The sequence below is a fragment of the Oreochromis niloticus genome, linkage group LG18 (genome assembly GCF_001858045.2).
Source record: "Oreochromis niloticus isolate F11D_XX linkage group LG18, O_niloticus_UMD_NMBU, whole genome shotgun sequence".
Lineage (NCBI taxonomy): Eukaryota > Metazoa > Chordata > Actinopteri > Cichliformes > Cichlidae > Oreochromis > Oreochromis niloticus.
In genome coordinates, this window is record NC_031982.2 from 27,701,269 (window position 1) to 27,727,059 (window position 25,791).

The 25,791-nt window shown below is 39.6% G+C and overlaps 1 protein-coding gene across 2 annotated transcripts in view; it reads right to left on the bottom strand.

Annotated features, from left to right (window-relative positions):
• Positions 1-25,791, bottom strand: part of LOC100701557 (contactin-associated protein-like 4) — a 115,265-nt gene that overhangs the window by 73,252 nt on the left and 16,222 nt on the right. For both annotated transcript variants that reach the window (XM_005476774.4, XM_005476773.4), the window contains exon 2: positions 8,556-8,666. In XM_005476774.4, the coding sequence (XP_005476831.1) occupies positions 8,556-8,666 (111 nt within the window). The remainder of the gene's footprint in view (positions 1-8,555; positions 8,667-25,791) is intronic.

The following is a 25,791-nucleotide window of genomic DNA, read 5'->3' on the forward strand; positions in this document are numbered from 1 at the left end:
ATCTTTTGTCAAAAACTCTGGCCCAGCAATCCAGTTTGAACACTTCATGAATGTGTCTGTGTTCATTCCTCTTGAAGCGTGGTCAGCAGGGTTTAATTCAGAGTTCACATACATCCACTGACTTGGTTTTGTGTTGTCTCTAATAAGTGACACTCGATTTGCTACAAATGTCTTAAATCTGATGTTCTCACTGGAGATGTACTTTAAAACAGTGGTACTGTCAGACCAAAACACAGATTCTTCTTGTGGCATTTGCAGCTCCTTTCTCATGAGCTTGTCCATTTTTACAGCAACTGCAGCTGCTGTCAACTCGAGACGTGGAATTGTTATCTGCTTCAGAGGAGACACTCTGGACTTGCCAATAATGAATGAGCAGTGAGTTTCTCTTTTCTGGTTTGTGATACGGAGGTAAGTAACGACTCCATAACCTCTCTCGCTGGCATCAGCGAAGTGATGCAATTGTGTAGATATAACCACTCCAAATCCAGCAGGTTTCAAACACCTGTTGACGGTAAAGCCATGAAGTTTTGAAAGCTCTGAATGCCAAACTTGTGACGCTTGAGCCAGTTCAGCTGGGATTTCCTCATCCCATGAGATCTTCCTGCCACATAGCTCTCGCAGGATGATTTTTGCTGGCAGAATGACAGGAGACAGAAAACCCAGTGGGTCATATATTGCACTTACAAATGAGAGGATGCCTCGCCTAGTCTTTGGCATAGGTTTTTCATTTATCCTGATCTTGAATACATCTGTCTCTGTGCACCAGTTCACTCCTAGGACTCTTTCATCTGGTAGTGCATCATGTCTCAAATCCAAATCTTTAATCTCTTTTGCTCTTTCCTGTTCAGGAATGGAAGCAAGGACAACTCTGCTGTTGCTCATCCACTTTGTTAAGTGAAATCCTCCACTCTCACACAATGCAGTCAGGTCCCTGACCATAGTACATGCCTCTGTTTCATCTGAAACTGACAGAAGACAATCATCTACATAAAAGTTGTTCAGAACAGCGTTAACTGCTGCTAGTGGCATTTTTTCTTTAGCATCTTCTGCTTTTTTTTTTTTCAGTGCATAGTTTGCACAGCTTGGGGAGGATGTTGCCCCAAACAAGTGCACCATCATTTTGTATTCTTGCAGAGGTTCATTCAAGTTCCCATTTGGCCACCAGAGAAAACGCAAAAGATCACTGTCCTCTGGAGGTACTCGCACCTGGTGATACATAGCTTCTATGTCTGACATCAAGGCAATGTGATCCCACCTAAACCTTGTTAGTACTCCAATCAGTGTGTTCGTTAGGTCTGGCCCTTGCAAGAGTTCTTCGTTCAGTGATTTTCCTTGAAAGGATGCTGCACAGTCAAAAACTACGCGGAGTTTTCTTTTCTGGGGGTGGTACACCCCATGGTGTGGTATGTACCAAACTCTCTCATTTTCAGGGGTAATCTTTGTGTTTGGTACCTGAACTGCATAGCCTCTATTCAGCAAGTCAGACATGAAGCTCTGATACTCCTTGTGAAACTCTGTGTTTCTGATTAATTTTCTTTTCAGATTCTCTGCCCTTTGCATTACTGCACTGCGGTTGTTTGGCATTTTGACAGCTTTGTTTCTCAAAGGAAGACCTATGCTATAATGACCATTAATCCTTTCAACTGTGCCATTGACAGAATCCATAAACATGATGTCTTCTCGTGACATTTCCTGTTTTTCCTCAGAAGCTTTCTCTGGAAAATCATAGTTGAGCTGTTGCATCAAAAGATTCTCAACATTAGTGACAGAGATGCGATTTACTGAAACACTCAGCTCACTATCAGAAGGAGTAGAGCAAGAATCTCTCTTGAGAGGGCCATTGATAACCCAACCCAGGACTGTTCGAACAGCATATGGACCGTTATCTTTACTATGAATAATCTCCCATGGTTCCATAGCCTTGTGCACATCACATCCTATCAAAAGTCCAATGTCTGCATCTGAACGTGGGAACTTGATTTGCCGAAGATGTGGCCACCCTTTTAAGTCATCCTGTGTAGGGATGTTCTCTCTAGACACTGGAATGTCTGCATGAGTGTAAATGTCAGGAAGATCTATATAGGTGTTCTCATTTAACCCACACACTTCTAATCCTGACAGGTGGTAACTTGTCACCAACTTTTCCTGTCCCATTGTGCGAAGCATGAATTTTGTCTTCTTACCTTCTACACCAAGTTGTCTCATCAGCTTTTCTGAACAGAATGTGGCTTGGCTCCCATTGTCCATGAATGCATAAGTCTCAATTAACTTATTGCCTTTCTTTAACTTAACCCACACAGGAATGATTGATAACACATGAATGTCCTTTCCGGCCCCTGTGGCTCCACAAAGTCTGCCTGAAATGTGTGTTTCATCACTTGTCGTGGGAATGTCAGAGACGTTTCTCTGGATGCAATCATCTGCCTTACTGTCCTCCTCCCTTGTCCGATGAAGCATACTTGGATGTCTCTTAGAGCAGTACTCACACAATGATCTTTTCTTACAGTCCTTACTCAGATGACCTTGTGTCAGACATGCAAAGCACAGACCCTTTGCTTTGAGGAACTCTAGTCTTTCTTTGTAAGGCTGGTTTCTGACCTTCTGACATTCTGCCAGTGTATGCAGTTTTTCACAGTATATGCATGGTTTCTGGGAGGCACTGCTAGTGTGAGAAGAAGCACTTTTACTAATTTCAGGTGACCTTTCATTTGCAGCTTGTGTTACACTTGTAGCAAATGTGCTTCCCCTTTGCCTGGAAGATCTGTTCATTCTCACATTTGCAGATGACTTTGCTTTATCTTCAGCATCCTTAATGTCACCAAACAAAGGATCTGCAGCTATTTTTGCTTGTCTGTTTATGAATCTGACCAGGTCTGAGAACTTTGCTCTCCTTCCACTTGTTTCTTGAATGTCAAAAGCAGAGACTCTCCACATTTCTCTCATTTTGTATGGCAGTTTAGAGACAATAACTCTGAGGTTCGTGGGGATCTCCATTTCTTGGAGTTGACTGATGTCTTGCATTGCATTGTTACAACCGGTGAGAAACAGTGAATAGCTATGAAGAGCCTTTGCATCATCTGTTTTGATTTGTGGCCAATCAAATGCTCTGTTCATGTAGGCAGTTGCAATTCTCAGTTCATTACCATAATGACAAAACAGCAACTTCCTTGCCTCACTGTAGCCTTGTTGAGGACTCATGTGCTGACAACTCCTTACCAAATCTCTGGGTTCACCTCTGGTGAACTGTTCAAGGTAATATAACCTGTCACTGTCACTGTCAGTTTTATCATGAATTGTATGGTCAAAGGCTCTTATAAATGGTATGAACTCAAGTGGATCACCACTAAAGATGGGAATGTCTCTTTGAGGCAAATGTGACAGTCTATGTTGTTTGACTAACATCTCAGTGATATCATTTTGTTTCAACATGACTTCACATAGATTCATTGGAATAACACTGGCGTCAGTTTGGTGCAAGTCATCTTCTTGTTTTACACTGTGACCGTTTACCTTTGACTGCCCATCATGTTCACCGCGTACCTTTGGCTCTTGGAAGCTGAACTGTTTAACAGCTGATTCACACTGTTCCACATCATTTTTACAGCTCTCATATTCACAGTCCTCTAACACTTTTATTTTGGCTGTCGAAGCAGCAATAGCTGTCTCGATCTCAAGCTGTTCTCTTCTTGCCTTTAACTTACATTCTTCAATGTCCAAGGCTTGTCTCTGTTTCAAGGATGCGGCTCGTGCGAGCAGAGCAGCGCGCTCTGCTTCCTCTTTCTGCCGTACAGATGATACCGAAGAAGCTCTGGACGACCTCGATGAGCGGCTACTGACTGAGCTTCTTCCAACGCTGGTACCTGATTTCTTTGCAGATGGTCTAGCAGTCACTGACATGCTGTCATCTGGGCTCACGTCATCTTGATGCTGATGTCTTGTTACCATGATCCATTTCTCAACTTCAGTCATAAACGCACTGAACTGCTCCTTTTTTGGATTGAACCAGAGCATCTGGTCCACATTCCTTTCATCTTCTGGCAACAGCGACAGTACATCATCATTTGCCCGTAAGAATTCTTCATGTAGCTTTGAAAAGTTACTTAAATGTTCATCAACAATGTCAAGGCTTTCATTCTCTTTCATCAGTCCGCTAATTTTATTCATTTTTGCAGTTAATTGTGACAGCTTGGACCTTCTTGCGTTTTTGTGCGTCTTTGTGCCCTCTTGTGGCTAGTCCCGCTACTGCAGCTCTGTGCCCTGGGCCTGGAACCTTGCGGCTCTTTATCTGCCATCTCTACTCCTTTTACACAACTTCTTATTCAACAAGTGTTCATGAAACAAATGGTCTATGACACAAAGCTGAGGCTTTCTTAGTGAATGTCATCTTCTTAAGACCAAAAACACTGTCACTGACTTATTTGTAAGAAGTTGAATATCGCAATTGTTCAATTTTAGCACGACTTGTAGCTTGGCAGCATATCATAGTCCAAAACTTTATCCATGGAAGCTTATTTCTTCTCCTCTTAGATTCTTCATGCATACAGCTCTGTGTACTTAACTGAGTTGCTGTACCAAACTTTGTACAATCTCATAGCGATGCAGTCGTCTCGCTCGGGAGCATGATGGTTTTACTTAATGTAGCGGCTATCTTGTTTCTTCTTGGAGTTCTCTATTTTTCTTGTATCTAAAATAAGAGTCTGGATGGACAAGAGGCTGTTTTACGCGTCGGTTTGTGCAACAACGACGGTAAAACCATCGTGTCGCTCCGCCATTCGCTTGTTTATTTGTCACAAACCTTTCACAACAAAAGCACCAAATCCTTTTCAGGCTTTTCAAAATAAAACATGTAATAACTATAAATGGCGCTAACAGGTGGCATAATCAAAAGTTGAATGGAATAGGAAACAGATCATCCCCCCAACAGTGTCCTGTTTGCAGTCACAGGATCACAAGTTCTAAAAGTGAAATTCAATTTCTTTGTACTGTAGAATGTTTCAGAATGTTAAAATCAGAGTGGGATACATTTTTATCCCCACTGGGCTTTGAAAAATCATTTAGAAGAAGCAGGGACATGTAGACCCGGTCAAATCACACCCTGGTTTCATCCCAGAATAAACTCACAAACAGCTCCAGCCACAAAAACTGGAAAAAAAAGGTCCTTTGATTGCGATTTCCCTCCTGCAGTCTTTATTCACAAATCAGTCAAAAGTCAGTGACATCACTTCCACTACCACCAATAAGAACAACATAGTGGGAATAAAAGACCTTTTTCAGAACAGACATTTTGGCATGCCAATAACAGGAAAAGCACAGGCAATTCATTAACCAAAATTATGCTCTATTTAAGGATGCCAGTAAGTCATAGCAGTGTGACAGTGTGCCAAGAATAAATCACACTGAGGAAAATAAAAAATATTAGGTGGTAGATCTTTTTCTTTCATTCTAGATTGTCTTTCATCTTGAGAGTCACTGTTTCTAGTTCTATTTTACTTTTTCTATCTGTGACCTTTAACACTGTAGTGTATACCCTGGACATTTCGCCAATCCGACACAGGGCTAACACAGAGAGATAGACCGTTCACATTCACATTCACACCTATGGCCAGTTTAGAACCGACAGTTACTGAGTGGATGTCTTTGGACTGAGGGGACCCGGACAGAACCCACGCAAACACGGGGAGAACATGCAAACTCAGAACACAGAAAGGAGTGGTGGTGGTGTCAAACTTAGGACCTTCTTGCTGTGAGGCAACAGTTCTAACCGTACTAGTTTTTATTAGGAATTTTATTTAGAAAGTAATTCTTGACTCTTCATGCCTTTATCCACTCACACCTGTGATATCCTAATTGCTTGTATCCTTCCTTTATTTCTCAGTCAGCCCTACATCATCTTGTCTCCCTCCCTCTCTCTCTCTCAGCCTTGCTGTCAACCTGTTCACCCATCCTTGGTTGCCTTTATGTTTCTTCTTTTGAATTGTGTTACCATTTGGATTTGATTTTAACCCCGTTAAGTTTTTCACTTTGCTCTCCAGTAAATTTTATTAACACTATCTCCAGTGTCTGCATTTGTTCCCTCATTTTAACTTCTTATCACCTTTGCTCTGTGACATGCCAAATTCTCTACACTTTTCAAATCATCATTTATGCAATACAATGAAAAGAGAACTTGATTTGTCATTAACCTAAGGTTAAGCAACATTTCAGAGCAAAGTTGTTGACTTGTAAGATAGGAGAACAAATTGGCAACAGCCTCGGCTGTAGCACAATTTTTCCATGCTTGGATTCTTTGTTTCCCAGGTGGTGGAAATCATTCAGATCCAGATTAAACCCATCTCACCCTCCCAGCTGATTTAGAGCTTTGATGTCAGGATAAAACACTGAAGCCTGCTCCCAGCAGAACGCTCCACAACAAACCAGAATCTTCATTTTGTCAAAGCTTCACATCAGCATCCAACACAAGATTCCCTGCTGGGTTTTCATGCTGGACAAACAAACACCACACAGCTATCCTTCTAGTATCAGCATCCAATACAAATGGCATCAATAGAGAATAAAGGCAAAGCAACTGGTGCGTATTCTTGTTTTATCTTGTCTTATAAATTATTCTGATCCTCTGTCTACCTCTAAACTAGTCACCAGTGAGCTGTTTGTTTGTGTGACTAAATCAAGTAAGGAAAAAACAATCCTGTTTGGTGTTTTGTGCTTTGAGGCCAGAGCTTCACAAAAGTATTTCCTCAGCTGATCTCCACTGCTGCAGAGCAACGCCTCCGTTTTAAAATGCCATTCCCCACTCAAGAAGCATCATACCAACAAACAGATCCACAAGATAACTTGCGTCATTGCATTTACATTTATGAAATGTTATGTTTTTAAAGCACATTTAACTCTGTCTCTCAAACAAGTTTCTACTACTGTGTGTATATAAAAATATTGTTGTACACACTATATTTAAACATGCTTGAATAAAATAAATAATAAGGATTAAAAAAAACTGGCCGGTATTCATCTGTAGTGAGATTATCAGTAGGTTATCAGTAGGGCTGGGTATCTTTTCTACAACTGATTCACAAGGTCCTGATTCGATTAAATTTAATTTAACTTTGACTCAGAAATATTATAATTCTGATCATTTGTCTTGGATATGTAGTGTCAAAAGAACCCTTCACACCTTGTAAATTAAAAATATTTAATTAAAATTTATTTGACTATTTCTCTGCAATTATATACTCGGTGTAAACTTGGTATAAAAACAAAGCTGACACTTATGAGACTTCATCAGAGGTGCAAGCATCACAGCAGATGCCTTTGTGTCAGTGTAACTATGGATAAAACACTGAAAATTATGAAGGAGATTTTCCTAGCCAGGAAATTGGCTTTCTTGTTGGAGGTCATTTTTAAATAAAAAAACAAAACAAAACAAAAAAAACAGCACCCAACAACACTGTACAAACATTTGACTGGTGCGTAATAAGCAAGCAGTTAATGCAGAATAGGGATTTTTGATGGGAAACTGTTCTTGAAGTACAGAGAGAGAGCTGTGAAATGCGATTTTATCATGTTGGAAGCAGAATAGCCAAACTAAGAGCGAATTAATGACAATGTTTATCAAACGTGAAGCGTAGTTTTGATTCTCATTTGCTGCTGGTTCAGTGAATTTTGGTCAGAGAGTGACGAAACCTGCAGTTTCAGAATCTGTGAGATGTCAGCTTTCAGTACCCGCCAGCATGTACGTGTTATCTTGTGAATCTGGTTACCTGCTCTTTAATCCGTTGCTGTTTTAACTGTTTGGTTGTTGTTGAAATGGTTTTGTAATCTGCAAAACAAATGTAACCTTGACAACAGTACGAAAGAGCAGTGTGTTACTTCTATCCAACGCTTCCAGGAAATCCAGTGGCCAACAAATTCAGCATCCTGGATGAACAGGACTTTGGAGAAGCCTCCACTCACCATCACAGAGTATTCCAGGAAATTCAACTGAGCCAGGGTCCCAAAGGAAACCTGCATCTCCACTGGGCGGTCCCCCAACTTTACAAAGAAATCAAACATCTTGAGCTTCTCCATGGCCTCCTGCACTGCCTTGCACTCCACAGCCGATCCTGCCTTTCTCAGTTCAGGTATATTAACTATAGTGGGTGATTTAAACAGTCATGTAGATGTTGAAAAGAACAACCTCAACAGTGTATTTAATTTATTAGTAGACTCGATTAGCTTTTCTCAAAATGTAAATGAGCCCTTTCATCATTTTTCATGCTCTCTCCATGACCTGACTGCATAGAAGATTGAAGATTTAACAGATTTTCCTGAAAACTCTCTAATCTGACCCCATCATATCATCAAGACAGCAAAGAAAAACATCATGGTTCATTTACCATTTATCTATACATAAGGAAATGTTTTGACAAAGCATGTGAAATCAGAGAATTAGGCCATGAAACACAATTATTTTGAACCTCCAGCACTTTGAACTCTGCATTCAAATCCAGAGCCAAAGTCCTACTCATTAAACAGAGTTATCTGTGAATGACCCACTCCCCAAAACAACAGTAAAACCTCACCGTCTCTTCTGTTGAGTTTGGCAAAGCCTGGCGCATGGCTGGTGGACAGCTGTGAAGAGCTCCTGAAGGATGATGGAGGCAGGCTGGAGACCAGTGGGCTGTCACACACCTCTGTCACCAATAAAAAAGAGCAGAAAAAACATGCAAGGTTAGAACTTCAGACAAAATCTTGTGAAAAGTCCAGTCTTTGTTGTTCAAAATAGTCAAAAAGATTCGGAAGAGGCTGTATGTTTGTGCTTTCAAAATCTTCTGCACTACAGACAAAATGGAAATGAAGGAAATTATTAAGAGGTGTGCATCATGACCTATCACGTATCTTTAAATCGTATTTCTAAATCATGTAGCAAATGAATGATTACTCTCTGGTCACTGTACTTTTGTTGGTATATACGTTGTTGATCTGAGATGAAATGAATATTAACTTAAAATTAATGTTTGTATTCCTTTGCATTTACATGTGTTTCCTCAAAATAATCTAATATTGTGTAGCTGTCGTAATCATCTTTGCAACACATGAGGAAAATCCACAGTTTTGGTATTGCAAACAGGTCTAATTCTTGACCAACTGAAGAACCTGGAGTATCATCAGCTTTTCTAAACACACTGACAGGTGATGAAATGCTTCTCCCACTAAAAACGTTACGTCCAGATGAACAGAATCAACTTTTTGGGACTGACACCAATGTTATGATCTTCTTTTCAGCCTCTTGGGAGTTTTTCTGGTTTCCTAAGGTTTAAATTTGCCCTGAGCAAATCTCACATTAACTACTGATTATTTTTCTGATTTAACTTCTGATAATTGGACATCAGAATGGATTTTGACCAGTCTCTCAGAAACTAAATCCTTTGGGTTTCTTGGCTGCTGCTTGGCAACTTGAAGACCCATCTTAAGTGATCTGGCTGAGGGAAGATTTTACGATGCATGGCGCTGTAAGTTGTCCCCTCAATGCTGTGTACACTTGGAAACATTATGCTTTCTGTTTTCTGGTGTGCTTGCATGTAAGAATAGAATTCTTTAGGTCATACTCAGCATTTCTCTTCCTCCAAATACAGCGGGTTGAGTTGATGGCAAAGGGCTCAATTTTGGTTTCATCAGAGCACATCACTTTCTTACAAGGTTTTTCTGAATCGTTTAGACGTTCATCTGTAGGAGTCAGAATTCAGGCTCGGTTGCAGGAGATCAAATACTTATTTATGCAAGTCAATGTATAACTTTTTGCTGGATTTTTGGTTGATATTCTGTCTCTCTCGGTTAAAATTAAACTACCATAAATACTGGTGACTCTTCATTTTTCTGTAAGAGAGCAAACTCACAAATTCAACAGGGGATAAACTAATAATCATTTCCCCCACTGAATTATAAACTAACATACCAAACAAAAAGGACAATGTGTGTAATGAATGTTTGTTTAGAGATTGCCTTTAGTCTGCACAGTGCATCATGCCGCCCAGACATGAGCTCCACAAATTTCGTAACTATTCGCTAAAGCAAACTACCTTTCTTTTTCTTTTTCTTTTTTACATTTTGTACTTTGTCTCATTAAGATATCACAGAGTGCAAAATAAACTTCGAAGTGTAATCAGTTGTAAGTTTAATGTCAGAACATGCCTGTCACATTCATCTCCAGTCTATCACTGAACCAATCAAAATCTTAAAAGAGATTGGATTACAGTATCTAAGCTCATCTTCGGAGTCGAAGACGCATCTGAGTGATTCATATAACAGAGATAAACAACAGAAACCATGCTGAGGATATCACAGTATCAGGTGCAGTTGGAGATGGATCAGCCTACATCTCTTAGCATGTGTGAAAACCACTGAATTGTTATAAACAGCAGGAGAGGAGCTGCCTTGTATCTTCAAATGATCATCTTTTCAGGATCAAAGACATGCTGTGTAGCTCTCAACTTGATCGCTGTGCATTTTGATTTATCCAGTATGGCTGAGGGGCTTTTAATACCTTCAGACAACACTTGGAGAAGCAAACAGTCCTTAAAATTGAAAACGCTAACATCTAATAAGTGTTTCACACGACAGCTATTCATCAATCCTATCGACTCTGAGTATAACAACATGAGTGGCAGAGTGGAGTCTAATCATTGAGAAGCAGGTTTAATGTTCCCTGGGTTGAAACAGGTCTTTCAGCTGTAATGGCTCCATATTAGATGAATGAACAGTCTAATAATGTCCAGTTGAATGAGTAAATGGTGTAATTCTGCCTCGATGGATAAATGAATGTTGCAATCATGTCGCCTTGTGGAGATGAATGGCGTCCTGAGTGACTCATTACAGGCTGGATACTGATGTGGATGAATCAGTGTTGTCAAAAGAAACCTTTACATGTTTCTCACATTTGGTTTACAGATGATGTCCTGCAATCAAAACATCACATCATTAATGATTTAGAAGCTCATTTGATTGTTTTCTTGTTTATGCATATATTATTTCATCTTATTATTTGTAGATGATGATTTTTTACAGACTTAATTCTGACAGTTAATTAAAAAAAACAAAACAAAACAAAAAAAAGCCAGAATATGGAAAACAGACAGCCGTCCATCTCCTGCAGCTCTCCTTCTGTTCTCAGCCTCTTCCACCAGACAAGTAGGAGGCTTTGCGACACCCGATACTTTCTTACTCTTTACGCTGCCTATCTGATCTGGTCTGAAGAAAACAGTGAATAGCTAAAGTCTCATAGACCAGTGTGTCTAAAGCCTGAAAACAGAGTCCAGAGCCAAACCAGATTAAAGGCAGTAAAATTGAATATATGGAGTAACAATTTACTAACCAAGAAATCAACACACAATACAAATGAATTTTAGTTTTACGAGATTGTCGTTGGTCTGCACGGAGTAATCGTATCTCACAGATATACACACAGATTCAGCCCCATAAATATTCATCGTTTTCCTCTCAAGCTGCAAACTCTAAGCTAAAGCCAAACTAACACCACCTCCCTCTAAATCCTCTCTGTTAATGGATGTTGTTCTCCACCACTGAGACAAGAGCCAATTACTATGATTCACGCAGCAGTCCGATCTGGGCCCACAACTCTGACAACAAGGCTTTAGTTTCGATTACTCTGTCAACATCAGCGCACTTCATCTCAACAACAGAAGGTCTTCATCCGCCCTCCCAATATTCACCAAGGCCCAGTGCTTTTACTTGTTGATGAGAAATACCACACCATTTAAATGAGTGAGTGACACAGATTTCACAATATCCATATTCAACAGACTCTATATGAACAAAAATATGGGTACGTAAAGTATGCGTTTACAAATATTCGTGAAAGAGTGGGTTATTTGAAAGAGCTCACCGAGTTCAAGCATGGCACTATGACAGTATGCCATCGTTACAACGAGTTAATCTGTAAAATTTCTTCCCCCCTACATATTCCACGATTAACCGTACGAGACATTATTGCAAACTGGTGTGTTTAGGAACCACCACTAACCAGCAGAAAGTTGTGCTGTCTGCCGACTCAGTAACTGAAGAGGTCCAAGCCTGCTCTGGCATTAACATCAAAACAACAAGTGTCCATACAATATATATAACTTTGTATGTAGCAATGTCAATTTAATAAACCAGGTAATTTTTAGCATATAGTTTTAATCAGCGGCCTTTTCTAAAGAAAACAAGTTGATAATTGAATGAAAACTAAAAAAGAAGGACAAAAACTATGACAAAATGTATTGAGATTTTTGTCAGCGAATAAAAAGGAAAATGAAAATTATTCTGCAAGTTTAAATCAGAACTAGTTAAGTTATGTAGAAAGGTGGGACGAGTTTGGAAAGTAGCCAATTACAAGTAATTTCTTTGTGCAGTAAGGTTAGATACACACATCTGATCTGCTGCAGACAAACAGGTGGGACGGGGAGTACAGCTAACTCCCATGCTCCCTGTTTCTCAGGAAAATGTGACAGAAGGGAAATGTGTTTCACATGGACACATTTCACATTTGATGTCAATGAAAATAAGATATCTCGTAAACTGTGTTGAACCGGTAAAAACTTCTACACTTCATATGTTAGTCAACTGAATCACCTTTAGATTTAGTCTTCTACAATCTTGGGATTTAGTTGACTAAAACTAGAATAAAAGCCTGTGACTCAAAGTAAATCAATATTTGCTGTCAAAATTAACACTGGTATGTAGATTTGGTAAATGACATATTGTAGAAAAATTTAAAAAATGAGACACTAAGCAAACTCAGTTCTTAAAAAGGCACATTTCTTAACTTATTGAATGGCTGTTTGGAAAGTAAGAGGTTCTTTTTCTTTTCATAATGATCCATTACAATAAGTGGACCAAATTAATAACAAAATATAGAACTTGTCATCATCCATGCTTGAAACATAATATGGCTGATAGTACTTTTAACAACACTCAATTATCTGGGGGTAACTTAAATTAACTTGTCATTTAACCCGACTGCTCCTGTAGCCGGTGTCTGATTGAACTGTTTTTCTCAGTGAAATTTTGGTTTGAGAAAAACTTCACAAACAAGCTCTTTTGCCAAATTAACAGGGATCTGTTTTCATTGTAGAACCGAGTCTAAGTATGCCTGACGCCAGTTGGCCTGACATTTTCTGAATGTTTTCTGCTGCTTTCTCAGTCAGTCATAGTAACGAGTATAGTAATAATTATAGTGCTTTGAAAAAACTATATTCTGCTCATTTCCAATTCTATATTTTTATCTTTGAACTATACTAGGTCAGCTTTACCCCATCCACATTAAGGGGACGGCTGTGGAGCGTGTGAGCAGCTTCAAGTTCCTGGGAGTCCACATCTCCGAGGATCTCGTCTGGACGACCAACTGCTCCAAGCTGGTCAAGAAGGCTCACCAGCGCCTCTTCTTCTTGAGGACTCTGAGGAAGAACCACCTGTCCTCAGACATCCTGGTGAACTTCTATCGCTGCACCATCGAGAGCATCCTGACCAACTGTATAACAGTCTGGTACGGGAACTGCTCCGCCTCGGACCGGAAGGCGTTGCAGAGGGTCGTGAAAACTGCCCAGCGCATCGCCAGAGCACCACTTCCTGCCATAAAGGACATCTACAGGAAGCGGTGTCTGAAAAGGGCTGGGAAAATCATCAGAGACCCCAGTCACCCATCACATAGACTCTTCACCCTCCTGCCCTCTGGGAGGCGCTACAGGAGCCTCCGGACTAAGACCACCAGGTACCGGAACAGCTTCTTCCCCACAGCTGTCAGACTCCTGAACTCTGCCTCCTGACATCTGACCCACGTTAAACTCATGGACTGAACATACACACACCCACAACCACTAGCACTTTACCACTACTGTACAGTTCTGTGTAAATAATCATTCTGTACATACGATAATTTTTAATCCTACAACTGTTTATAACTTACATAGTTCACATTTCTGTATAACTGTATAGCTCAGATTTCTGTATAGTTTTTATTTCATATTTATATCCTGTTCATAGCCTGTACATAGCTTGTACTCACTACAGCCTGTACATACTTATAGTTATAGAATATTCATAACATACTTCACACTGTGTACATTATAACATACCATAATAGACCCATTTCTGTAATATACTTACACATCTATATTATTGCTAATATATATTGTAATATATCTATATCACGACTAAAGCACTTTCTGGATGGATGCAAACTGCATTTCGTTGCCCTGTACCTGTGACATGTGCAATGGCAATAAAGTTGAATTCTATTCTATTCTATTCTATTCTATTCTATTCTATTCTATTCTATTCTTTGTAAAATAGTTTTTTGTTATAGTCAGTCTTGGGCTCATGCACTGTTTGACAAAGGCCCCCTCCTCTTAAAGACCACCCTCCCTTCAAGCCAGCTTTTTCCTTAATGGCTGCAACTCATAAACAGAAGGTCTGAGCAGCTTGTGGAGTTGGGCTGCTGAGCTCACAGACGGATGTCACCTGAGATGACCAGAATAAGCACATCACCCCTCTTTGTCAACATACAGATCAAAGATTTTAAAAAATGAATAACAACTGGGTTTAACATGCAGCCTTGAGCTCATAAGACATGAATTGTAAAATACATCCTGACCTGAGAGTTTGCAACGTCCTGTTTTACGCACAGTTATTTTTTATAGTTCTGTGAACAGTAACTGATTTGATTGAACATTCATACATATTTATACCACCCAGCTATTCAACAATCATTAGAAGATGTCTCTTTTGTCCTCTGAAGTTTTCCCTTTTTGTCTCACTCATCCAGATCTGGCACTGGCACACACTTATGGGTGTTGGGAGAGCTCTCAGTATGAAAAGCAGGTGAATTACAGTAGTCTGAAGAGGTGAGATGAGAGGGACGGCTCTCCAACGCGGAGTGCTGCGATCCCTGAGGAGATAATGTGTGGTGAGAGCACAGCCTCGCTGAGGAAACACTCAAGAGGGAGACTCACAAGAGGGAGTTTAAAAACACTCGGCCAGTTTTCTTCAGCGGCGCTGTGGCATTTAAGAGCCGACATCCCTGACAGTGTGACCAGTAGAGCACAAACAAAGACAGCTCAGAGGAAAATGGAGCTAAATGTTGAATACCTGCTGGCCTCTGCAGCCAACGAACCTCAACACTGACCCTGGCTGTGTTGGACAGAGAGCCTTCCTGAATATTAAACTCCTGCACCTTCCTGAAAACAAGCACACCTCCTGTCTTGGTGTTAGCCTGAACATTTAATTGAGGGTAGACTCGCATAATAACACATCTCCCCTGACATTTACATTTTAGACTTCCAGGAGTGGGGAGTTAAAGGTGTGTGAGCCATAAAACACTCAACAGCAAATAGCTGAACACATTTTTATGACATTAGATGGCCTATTATTGAGAACGACACCAGGGAAACGAGAGCTGTTTTGCTTCAAGATAAGAATATGTCACAGAGAGTACAATAGGATGTTGAAAAGAGAGTGATCCAGGTTGCAGATATTTGCCTTTTTAGCCTATAAAAAATATTTAGGAATTATAGGAGAAAATATCTAGGTGGAAAATAACACAATTTACTTATCTAATACAGATGAGAAAAGCAGCTCTTTCTGCCTGAGGTGACAATAATAAAAGAAGGAAAGCTCCCAGTGTAATGCAGAACTCCACTGACAAAAAAAAACTATTATGTTGACATTTGAGTGATGGGACAATACGTTTCATCTCAATAAAATATCCTTCCATCATCCAAAAGTTTAATCATTTCTGGTACCTGAGTTAGATTTAGGAGTATGAGAGCTAAACTTCGCTCGTACAGCCTGTCCATTCATCCACAGTGTCAGTTTTATTATTCAGGGTGAATAAACTGTGAATCTGACAGCAGTAAAAAGTCTCAAAAGATTAAAAAAATGCTCTGGAGTGCCAAGGCCTCGGCGTTGCCAAGTACAATTAATCACCACTGACTGACAGGCACACTAATACTTGGCGCTGAAGAGACAAGGAGGGAGATCACGGCTCATTCACCTGCATTGTCCACTTCTTTACTGTTTTACTGAATAGAAAGTGCCCACAGAGTCCGTGACAAAGCTGAGGACCTTGAATACCGATGAGCTCCATCCATCACCTCAGCAAACAGAAGGTGCTGCACTTCAGAGCTCTATAAGCCCCACAAACCCAAAGTTCAGTGCCTGTCAGTATGAGCGGAGCCAACTTATTTAGCCGTTCAAAGCACGTAGCAGTAAGCAGGATAATGAGGCTCCAGCGATGGCTGTTTTTGCTCCAGAGCGCTAACAATCATCCTCAAGCAGAAAACGTCAATGTTTATTTTACTAATCTGCACTACTTCTGCCTCGAGCCTGACCCAAAGAGGTTGAACCTGGGTGTAGCGGTGAAATAAAAAATGATGTGTTTTCAAGTTTACCTTTTTCCTTTTGACTCGACACAACTTTATGGGAAACTAATAAAACAAGAAGCGACAATAAAATCACAGATCTGAACTGAGAAAAGAGCAAGAGCAAAAACACTACTAGAAGAGCCAGAGTAAATATTCTAGCTCCCAAACCTCATTCCAGTTCAGCTACACTATTCTAAAAGTAAAAAGTAAGTAAAATTTTATTTATATAGCACCTTTCAAGATAAAATCACAAAGTGCTTTACAGAGGCAGAAAACAGACATTAAAATCTCAAACAAAACAAAATCAACCAAAAGCAAGTTTAAACAGTGTTTAACTGCTTTTTAAAAGACATGACTGAGTCCACAGATCTCAAACTCAAAGGGAGCGAGTTCCAGAGTCTGGGAGCCGCTACACAGCAGAACACATCCATGCATTCGCTTTCGTTGCCCAATAAACAGTTAACATCCCAAAGACAAACCATTTACTACAATGTAACAGAAATCAGCCCCAAATTTGCTTTCTTGAGAAATCACTACCTCTGATTATGGATTGACAAATTCATTGACTATACTACTGGCACCACCTTTGACTAATTGCTATTGTTTCTGCTACTTTACCCCTTCCCTTCTGTCTCTTGTTGTTGGTCTCCTGTTTGTTTTTCCCTGCCAGCCTCACCAGCTCCATGCCATTCCTCCCTCTGTTCAGTTCACCCAGTCTGCCATAGCCTGCCAGCCTTTTCTCCAGCCTCTCCAGCTCTTCTTCCTCAATCTTTAACAAAGCCTCCCTCAACTATTTGCCTGTCTAGCTCCCAGTTCACCCTGTGGGTCCACAAAATTGTTTCTTAACCACTTCTTTTTACAGCTAGCTTTACAGCTTTTTGCAGCATTACTGAAATAAAACGTATATAGATGTCTTCAGCATGTCTTCCAAATAACAGAGTATTGATCTCATCATCACTGAATTTAATTCACATGTCTGTGCACTTGTGAATTAGGCTGCACATGAGTCTTTATGATTTTTTCTTCACCAAAACAGCTGTAAGACATTGTTTTGTTGGGGTTATACATTTCCTCACAGATCTGGACCAGAGCATCACTGAGCTCCTGGACAGTTTGAGGTGCAACCTGGAAGTTTTGAAAAACATGAGGTGTCAGGACCAGTCTGTGGTATCAATTCCTTCATCCTCCAGGATCTGCCTGCATACTCTTGTCACATGAGGCTGGGCACTATTGTGTACCAGGAGGAACCCAGGACCCACTGCACCAGCATAGGGTGCCATTGCCTAGTCTGTAGATGTCTATATGTTCCTCCATGGATATGCCTCCAAATAGCATGACTGACCTCACCACCAAAACAGTAATGCTGAACGATGTTCCAGGCACCAAAACATTCTCCATGGCATCTCTATAACTTTTCCTATCTGTCCTGTGGGCTCAGGGTGAACCTGCTCTCATCTGTGAAAAAATGGTGGACCTGCCACTTCTGGTATTCTATGGCAAATGTCAGTCAGGTTCCAAGGTGCCGGGCAGTGAGCACAGGACCCAGTAGAGGACATCAGGCCCTGAGGCCTCCCTCATAAAGTCTGATTCTGATTGCATGGTCAGAGATATTCACACCAGTGGCCTGCTGGAGATCATTTTGTAGGACTTCAACATTGGTCATGCTGTCTGTCTTTGCACAAAGGACCAGACATTGGTCCTCTTGATGGGTTAAGGATCTTCTACAGCCCTGTCCAGCCCTTCGAGAGTAACCACCTGCCACTTGGAATCTCCTCCATGCTCTTGAGACTGTGCTGAGAGACTCAACAAACATTCCTGCTTCCTCATTGTTGTCTCTCTAGTCCACCTATTCCGAATGTTAACAAATGAAAACTACAACTCAAAAATTTAAGTTAAATGAAAGTGAATGAAAATAAAAATGAAGTAAAAACTCAAATGTCCATTTGATAGTTTAGAATTATGTTATGTTTAGATTCAAACAATTTCCGATTTAAATGTATAAATTCAGGTCTCTTCACACTGTTCTCAGTCTCCTCAGTATACACTTTATTGTTTCCCTGTCACTTGCGGCTGTCTTGATACTTTCCACAGTTAAAAGTTCCAGCTGTTCAAAGTTGTATTTCCCATTTCATCTTCCTAGCTAAGGTTGCTCATTTTTTAATCTCTGCCTCACTTTCTTTTCTCGCATGTATTCCTACTTCCTAGTCTAGTTCTTGTTGTGTATTGCATTGCTTTTTTGCACCATTTCCCTCATTTGTTTGCCTTGGTGAGTGACCTCCCAACATGATAAATAAGGGCCTTTTAATGAGCTAACAGAATGACATTTGAAGCAGGCAAATGATACTTCTCTATATTTTTGACTCTACAGCTCCTCAGTTTTGTTGAATCTCATGAATGTCTAATCTTTTTACCAAATCCACTGATGGCGGTTTACTGAAATAAACTGAATTCTGCATGTTTTCTGGGGTAAATAAGTCTTCAAAATGTTTTCTTCTATGTTTGCTTGTGAAAAAAAAACAATTTAAAAAAATTCAAAATGCAAATTTAATCATGTTAAATAGGAGCATCTCATTTTTTTTTTGTTTCAATTGATTTCATATTCTTAAAATAAAGAGATAATGTTCACTTAACTAAATGAAAGGCAGACATGGACACTGTAGCAAGTAAACTGGAAAATTGAGAAAAACAAAATAATGATCTCATTAAAAAAATAAAAAATCAGTGACAGCTTACATATGCCCTAAAGATGAACAGTAAACGAAAAATACACTAACAGTTCTTTTTTTTTTTTCATTTACACATTATGTAAGATTTATATTCCGGCCTTGATAGATAGAACAAGCTGATTAAAACTGCTGAATTATTCAACAGCAGCCGATATCTGTTCTAAAGCTGCCTGTGGCCCGACTTGTTAATTGATTAATTGAAATGCAGAGCAGTGTAGTGTGCTAACTAATACCCTGAAGGTAAGGACATGGCAGGAGCGCTCTTCTCCTGGTTTAATTAGCATTGCTTTGACACATAATTAATAGCACAAGATGAGAGAAGCTGAGCAGGTTTTAGACCAGCATATGGCACCTACCGTGCCACCTACAGTACAGCCGCACTATAGCTACAAATGCCCAAAATAAGTCATTCAATGCAGTTTGCACAGGTGTTCTGTAGGATTTTACATACTTTGGGTTACTGCATTCTACCATACCTTTCTACAAATTACAGTATTACATTTATGCTGGCAGACACACCAGGAAGACTATTTCCCCAGAATTTTTATGCAGATTATAATAAAAAAAAAATGACAGTACAGCACAGTGGATAGGAAAGCAGACTTTGATAACCTGCCCTGCACCACAAGGGAACCAGACATGCACACAGTCTTTTTTACTTATTCTGCAATTTGAGCAGGAAAGACAAAGAAATAACACAAAATACTGATAAGATGGAAATGAGGGGGGGAAAGGGGACTCTATTCTTTGCAGCAAGAATGAAGCAGAATCAGTAGAAATGCTGAACACACTCATTCACAACACAAAGCTCTCTTTCATGTTATGCTTCCCATTTTTGTCCAGCTACTTAAAATGTTTGTCCTACGATGTCAACAGTCTGAATTACAGACGTGAATATAAAAAAATGACAACAACAAATTTTAACAATGACAGGAAGTTGGTATTTGTATCATATGACCGAAAATAAAACCTATTATTAGGTCAAAAAAGTTTCATATAACATTGCATAATCAAGACGGAGTACTTGTAAACAAGACTGCTTTTTGGCTAAGAGAAGATCAATACCATCTCTGTACTGTATTTGAGGCTGGCAGCTGATTAGTGGTGTACTCACAATAGCTACTGTTGCCTTGTACTACTCCTGAGCATGAATGACCCCCTCCCCACTCCTCTGCTGGTCCACTCTCACACTGTGCTTAATGATTTGGGCCAAAGTGTGCTTCAGTTTGTCTCCGAGTCTCAGCTCCTCACTCATGTGCTCCGTCTCTCTATTGTTCACCTTTAAAAAGTGCTCTTATTTGCAGAGCTGAATGAGTTTATAATATGTATTTTGTTGCTTAACTGTGGTAATTTATGAAATTATTGATGCACTGTGTAATTTATTAATTGACACAGTGATGGAGAGCCATGCTTAGGCACCATTACCCATCATTAGGGATGGGAATCGAGAATCAAGTAGTCCAGTTTCTTGGAATCGTTAGTCCGACTGCCTATAGATCCCGATTATTGGTTCTTGCACTCTCACTACGATCAGCTGATTTTAGTATATGTGTCAGAGCAGGAAAAGTGGCGCAGTTTACAGCATGGATATGGACATTACTTTTATTTTTAATGAAATAATTATGGAATTGGAATTGGAATTGGTTATTTCTTATCAATTCCCATCCTCAAGCCATCAGACTACAGGTACGGTACGCAGTAAATAAGTAACATTTTATTTATGAAGCACTTTTCAAGACAAAGATCACAAAGTGCTTCACAACAAAATGCCAGATCGCAGTAGTCAAGCAAAGGTGGCTTTGGGGGTCAAATGTGCTTTCGTACAGTAGAAGTTACCCACTATAAGGATCCTCTAGCTTAGCTTAGCATGAAGACTTCAAGGAAATGGCTAGACTAGCTTTGTCCAAGAGCAACAAAATATGCCTACTAATAACTCTTGAGTGAGTTTTACAGGTGTTTTGCAGGCTTGGTTGGCCAGTTCTGAATAAGTCAGATCATATTCCCAGATGGCACACCATTCCTTTGAATACACATACACCAGTCAGCAAGCCCTCCATATAAACAACCACTTCAGCCATCCCTCTGTACCATCTTAAACAACGTATGGAAGCCTTATTGAAACTTTACATATTGAATATTTTTCTTGTTTTGGATACAGTTGAAATTCCAACCTTCAGACTCCCTTAAAAGTACCAGGCAACATCACAGTGAACACTGCAGAGTCTTGTTAAAGTTGTAGTTAGATACTGAAAAGTGGCATGAGGTGAAAATTTGTCTTTGAATGTATTTATTCAAATGCATGCAAGTGGTGCATTCAGGCTAAAACAGCTAAGCTTCTCATTAACCAATAAACACACTATGCTAATTTTAGATCTTTTTCTGGTCTGACCAGCTTAAATCATAAGTATAATCAGCCCCGTAATGGCTTTTCTCCTTTGGTGTCAACAGGCGTGCCAACATCATAATACAGCCCACACAAACTGCATCCTAATGCACAGCCAGTCTGCATTATAACATATCACTGCCTTTCAAAGAAGAGAACAATCGTCCTCCTTTTTGAGACATGCCACAATGAATAATGGCATGAGAGTCATCAGGGGATACAGGAATCAACCAAATGAAGCGGCCACAATGATAGGGCAACATTTAAAATCTATTCATCTTTAAATAGTAGGGTTTATCTTACTTGAACTACTGCACAGAAGAGTTGAAAGACACTGCTGAGAAACAAGATTTTCTCGAGGGTTCAGATCAACCGCAGCTGAAACCCAAAGCATTCACTCACTGTGAATCATAATGCCAGAATTATGCAGATTTAGAGGGAATGCTGCAGGCAAAATCACTCGTACTGATGGCTCCGGGGGGAAATGTGTATAATAAAAAATCTACTAATCCGTCAGCTGCAGTAAGTAAATGATTTGAATATATTTGACTCTTAATTGAAAACATCAACACATCTTCAGAGAAAGAAAAAATTAATTTGTCTCTAGCATTCAGGCAAAAGGATCCCAGATATTTGTATCACAGAGGCATCTTATTTTAAAAGTAAGACATTAAACTGAATGGCACACTCTGGATTTAAAAGGAAAAATGAAAAAGCAATTTTCTCATCAGAGTTAATGATGCCTAAAGAACATGCTCAGCACAGGCCACTGATCTATAGTGTTGTCCATTATGCTAAAATACTAACCACATAAAGACCAAGTATACTTAAGAAACAGTCAATCCACCAACTGTACTCAAGATTAAAACAACCTGATGACAGACAGGATTCAAACTCCTGGACTGTACCAGGAACTGAGGTAAATGACCTTTAGGATTAACTTTTATACAATAGATATAATTTCCCTTTTAACCTTTACAACAAAGGGTGTAGTTTCACCCAATATTGTAAAAAGTATTTCTGCTGTATCACTCAACTAAACTCTCTAAAAACAGGTCAACAAGTACTGACAGTCAGTTTTCCGCAAATTGCATCACCAGTGTTTTCCACATATGTAAGAAAAGAAAAAATCGATTTGCCGGTTTAAACTTCTCTCTCAAATTTTGAAAGTTCAGCTGCTCAAGTTTCCCTCCCTGCAGGCCTACCAGGTTGTTGTTGTGGCAGTCCTCTAGATCATTCGGCGCTCTCTCCTGTGGTTGGACACACTAACATCGTCTTGGACTGCAGCTTGGATGATATTCCTTTTCCTGCATTGGACTTCGATAGGATGGGCAGTTTAACAAAATAAGGACCAGAATGGGGATTACAGTCCTCAGCTACAATCCAAGACAGTGAAGTAGTCCATCAGCAGTTCAGCAGGAAACTCACTGTAGAGGCAGCTGATTACTGTATATGGTGGAAAGTACTTGGCCATGTACAGAAGCTGCTCAGCCATGGAGTCAATGCCATGAAGCTTCCTGCATACAGATTTTGTTATTAGGTGCTATGCCACTTCAAGGCTGAGTTGCTATGGTTTCTAAATGCTTCCACTTTACAATAACACCCCTCTATGGCATGATTTTTTATGCTATGAGGGTACCAAAATGTCACAGTTTTCTGTATATACTTATGATTAGCACCAACACCTGTACAGTGTCTTAAAAGGACTGATATTGGGATTTGGTGCTATATAAATAAAAACTGAATTGAACTGAATAAAATTAGGGGAAAACAAACTATTTATTACACATTCTCATTTTTATTTCAGCAAACATCAAGTTTGCTTATATTTTCTTATAAGCACTTAATCCAACAGCTTTATAACTGTGTTTGTGTGTCGTGCGTGCATAACAGGTTATTCTGTTTTTTCAGTTGTATGTCTTTCTATGTGCCTGAATGTGTCTACACATCCATCATCATTATGTTCCTCAAACCCGTGTCTGGGTTCCACTCTTACCTACTGTCACTCTCATCAAGTTCACTATCCTCACTGAGGGGATGATCCTAACTGTACAAGAGTACAGAGTCTTTGTGCCCATTTTTCATAAACATATATATTTAGCACTTTTCTATTCTATTGAAGCACTCTATACAACATGCGTAATTCTCCCATTCATACAAGCACTTTTTTCTATTTTCTAAATCATACTCATTTCCTAGTTATTTGCAAATGCTAGTGCTTTCTATTTAACATTCACACTCCAGTGAAATTAGTATTTTGCCCAAGGATAAGTGGCATACAAACTGGAGCAGCCAGGACTTGAACTACCACAATTACAATTAGTAGGTGACCTGCTCTACCTCCTAAACAACAGCCACCCCCAAACACAGAGGTTCTCCCGAAGACCCTGATCCCTGCTCAAATGCACCTGATTCAAAATATCAACTGGGTAGTAAAAGTTCCAGCTTCTTGATAACAAGATGATCATTTGAATAAGTGTCCTGTTGCAGGGAAGCACCTAAAAGCCTAACACAAACAGTCTCAAGGACCTGAGTTTAGAAGCACTGCTTTGTCATTATTGCCCTAAGAAATGATTCATAACTGTATAATGTTGCCCTGAGGTAGCAAACCAAAAAATACTGTTTTAGTAAATAAATGAAAAATAATTGTCTTTAAACAACCAAATGCATTTCAGATATTCATGTACATGCACATCTTTAATATAAACTTGTAGTTTGTAACTTATATAAACTTCAACCAAAGACAAATTTCTGCACTTTGTTTTTTTATTTAAATTTAAGCATGTATAAAAATCTTTCTAGACTTCATTTTACTGAACACCGATGCATCTTAGATCATCAAATTTTTTAAAAAGTAATATAAAATAAAAAATTTAAGTGACAGTGTAATAACAAAAATTGTGGTTTGTTGGAAGGGATATCAGAGTTTATCCTATTACATTACTTTGCTTGAACTCAGTGAATTCTTTAGAATGACCGTTTTTTCAGTCAGGGCTGGGTCTGTGACCCAGCATTTTGAGTTCATTTTGTATTTTTTTTTCCTATATTATATTGAAAATATGTTAAGTTCTGGTGTTGGTATTATCAGTTAGGATTTTGGTGAGTTTTATTCTAGTTTAGGTTTTTATCCATGTCCCCTTGTGTAAGTCTGCTCTTGTCTTCTGTGTTAGTTTGTCATGTATTATCTGTCTGTTCCATGTTGTCAAGCTGGTGTTGTCATGTCTACATCTGTTTCTATGTTCATTGTGCTTAGTGTGACTTTTCCCTGTGGTGTCATGATGTTAATTTGTGTCAGCTGTTTCCCCATGTGTTTCCACTTCCCCTGATCGAGCCTCCTGTGTGTATTTAGTCTTTGTGTTTCATTCAGTCTTTGTCAGGTTGTCCGTTTTCCTACCTTCCACGTCACTTCAGATTTCCAAGGCTTTCATGATTCTGTTCACGGCATGTCCATGTTTTTAATTCATATTTGTATTCCATAGTTTCTTTCATGCTCCTGCGCAAACTCATGTTCATAGTCATTTCTAGTATTTCCAGTTTAGGTTTTAGTTTAGCCCTCCCCACTGTTCATGTTTTGTTTTGCACTCTTCTCATCAGCCCAAATAAAGGCTCGCTTTTGGTTAAAGTTCAGCACCGTCTCCTCCCACGTCTGCATTTTGGGTCCGTTTAATCAGACACCAGCGTGCCCCGCTGTGACAGGCACGTTACTATTGTACCTTTTATTTAAGAAGAAAAGCACTCACACTCATACCTGTCCTTGACTTTACTGTTTTATAGGTCTATATTTTTTTTATATATATCTGATCCTGACAAAACAGCAAGAGGAAGAATCCAGAGGTAGGGGAAAAAGTGATCAAAGCAAAAACCAAACAGGGCAAAGAATGCATCCTCCAAGCTGAGAAACTTGATACTTACTACATAGCCACCCTGCCTTCCTGTGCACACTTTGCCACCCTTCAGAAAAAGACCGTTTCTCTTGGTGACCAAAACTCCAGCCGCCAGTACAAAAAAGAAAAACAATGACCTTGGACAAACAATATTCTACTTATTGCTAATGTCAGAGTTTTATATAAGCTGCACAACAGCTACGTTTTCTCTGCCTGTGCACAGCCTCTTCACACCTCAACTAAAATACAGAAAGAGCTGCAGTCACAGCATCTCTTCAGTCTTACTTTACAGCCATCCCCCCCGGGGAGTCGTTAGAACAGCAAGTGCTCTTCAAAAAAACTTCTTTGCAGATAATTTGATGTTCTCAAATGTCCTCTGCCTCTCAAGCCCTCAGCTTTTTCAAGGG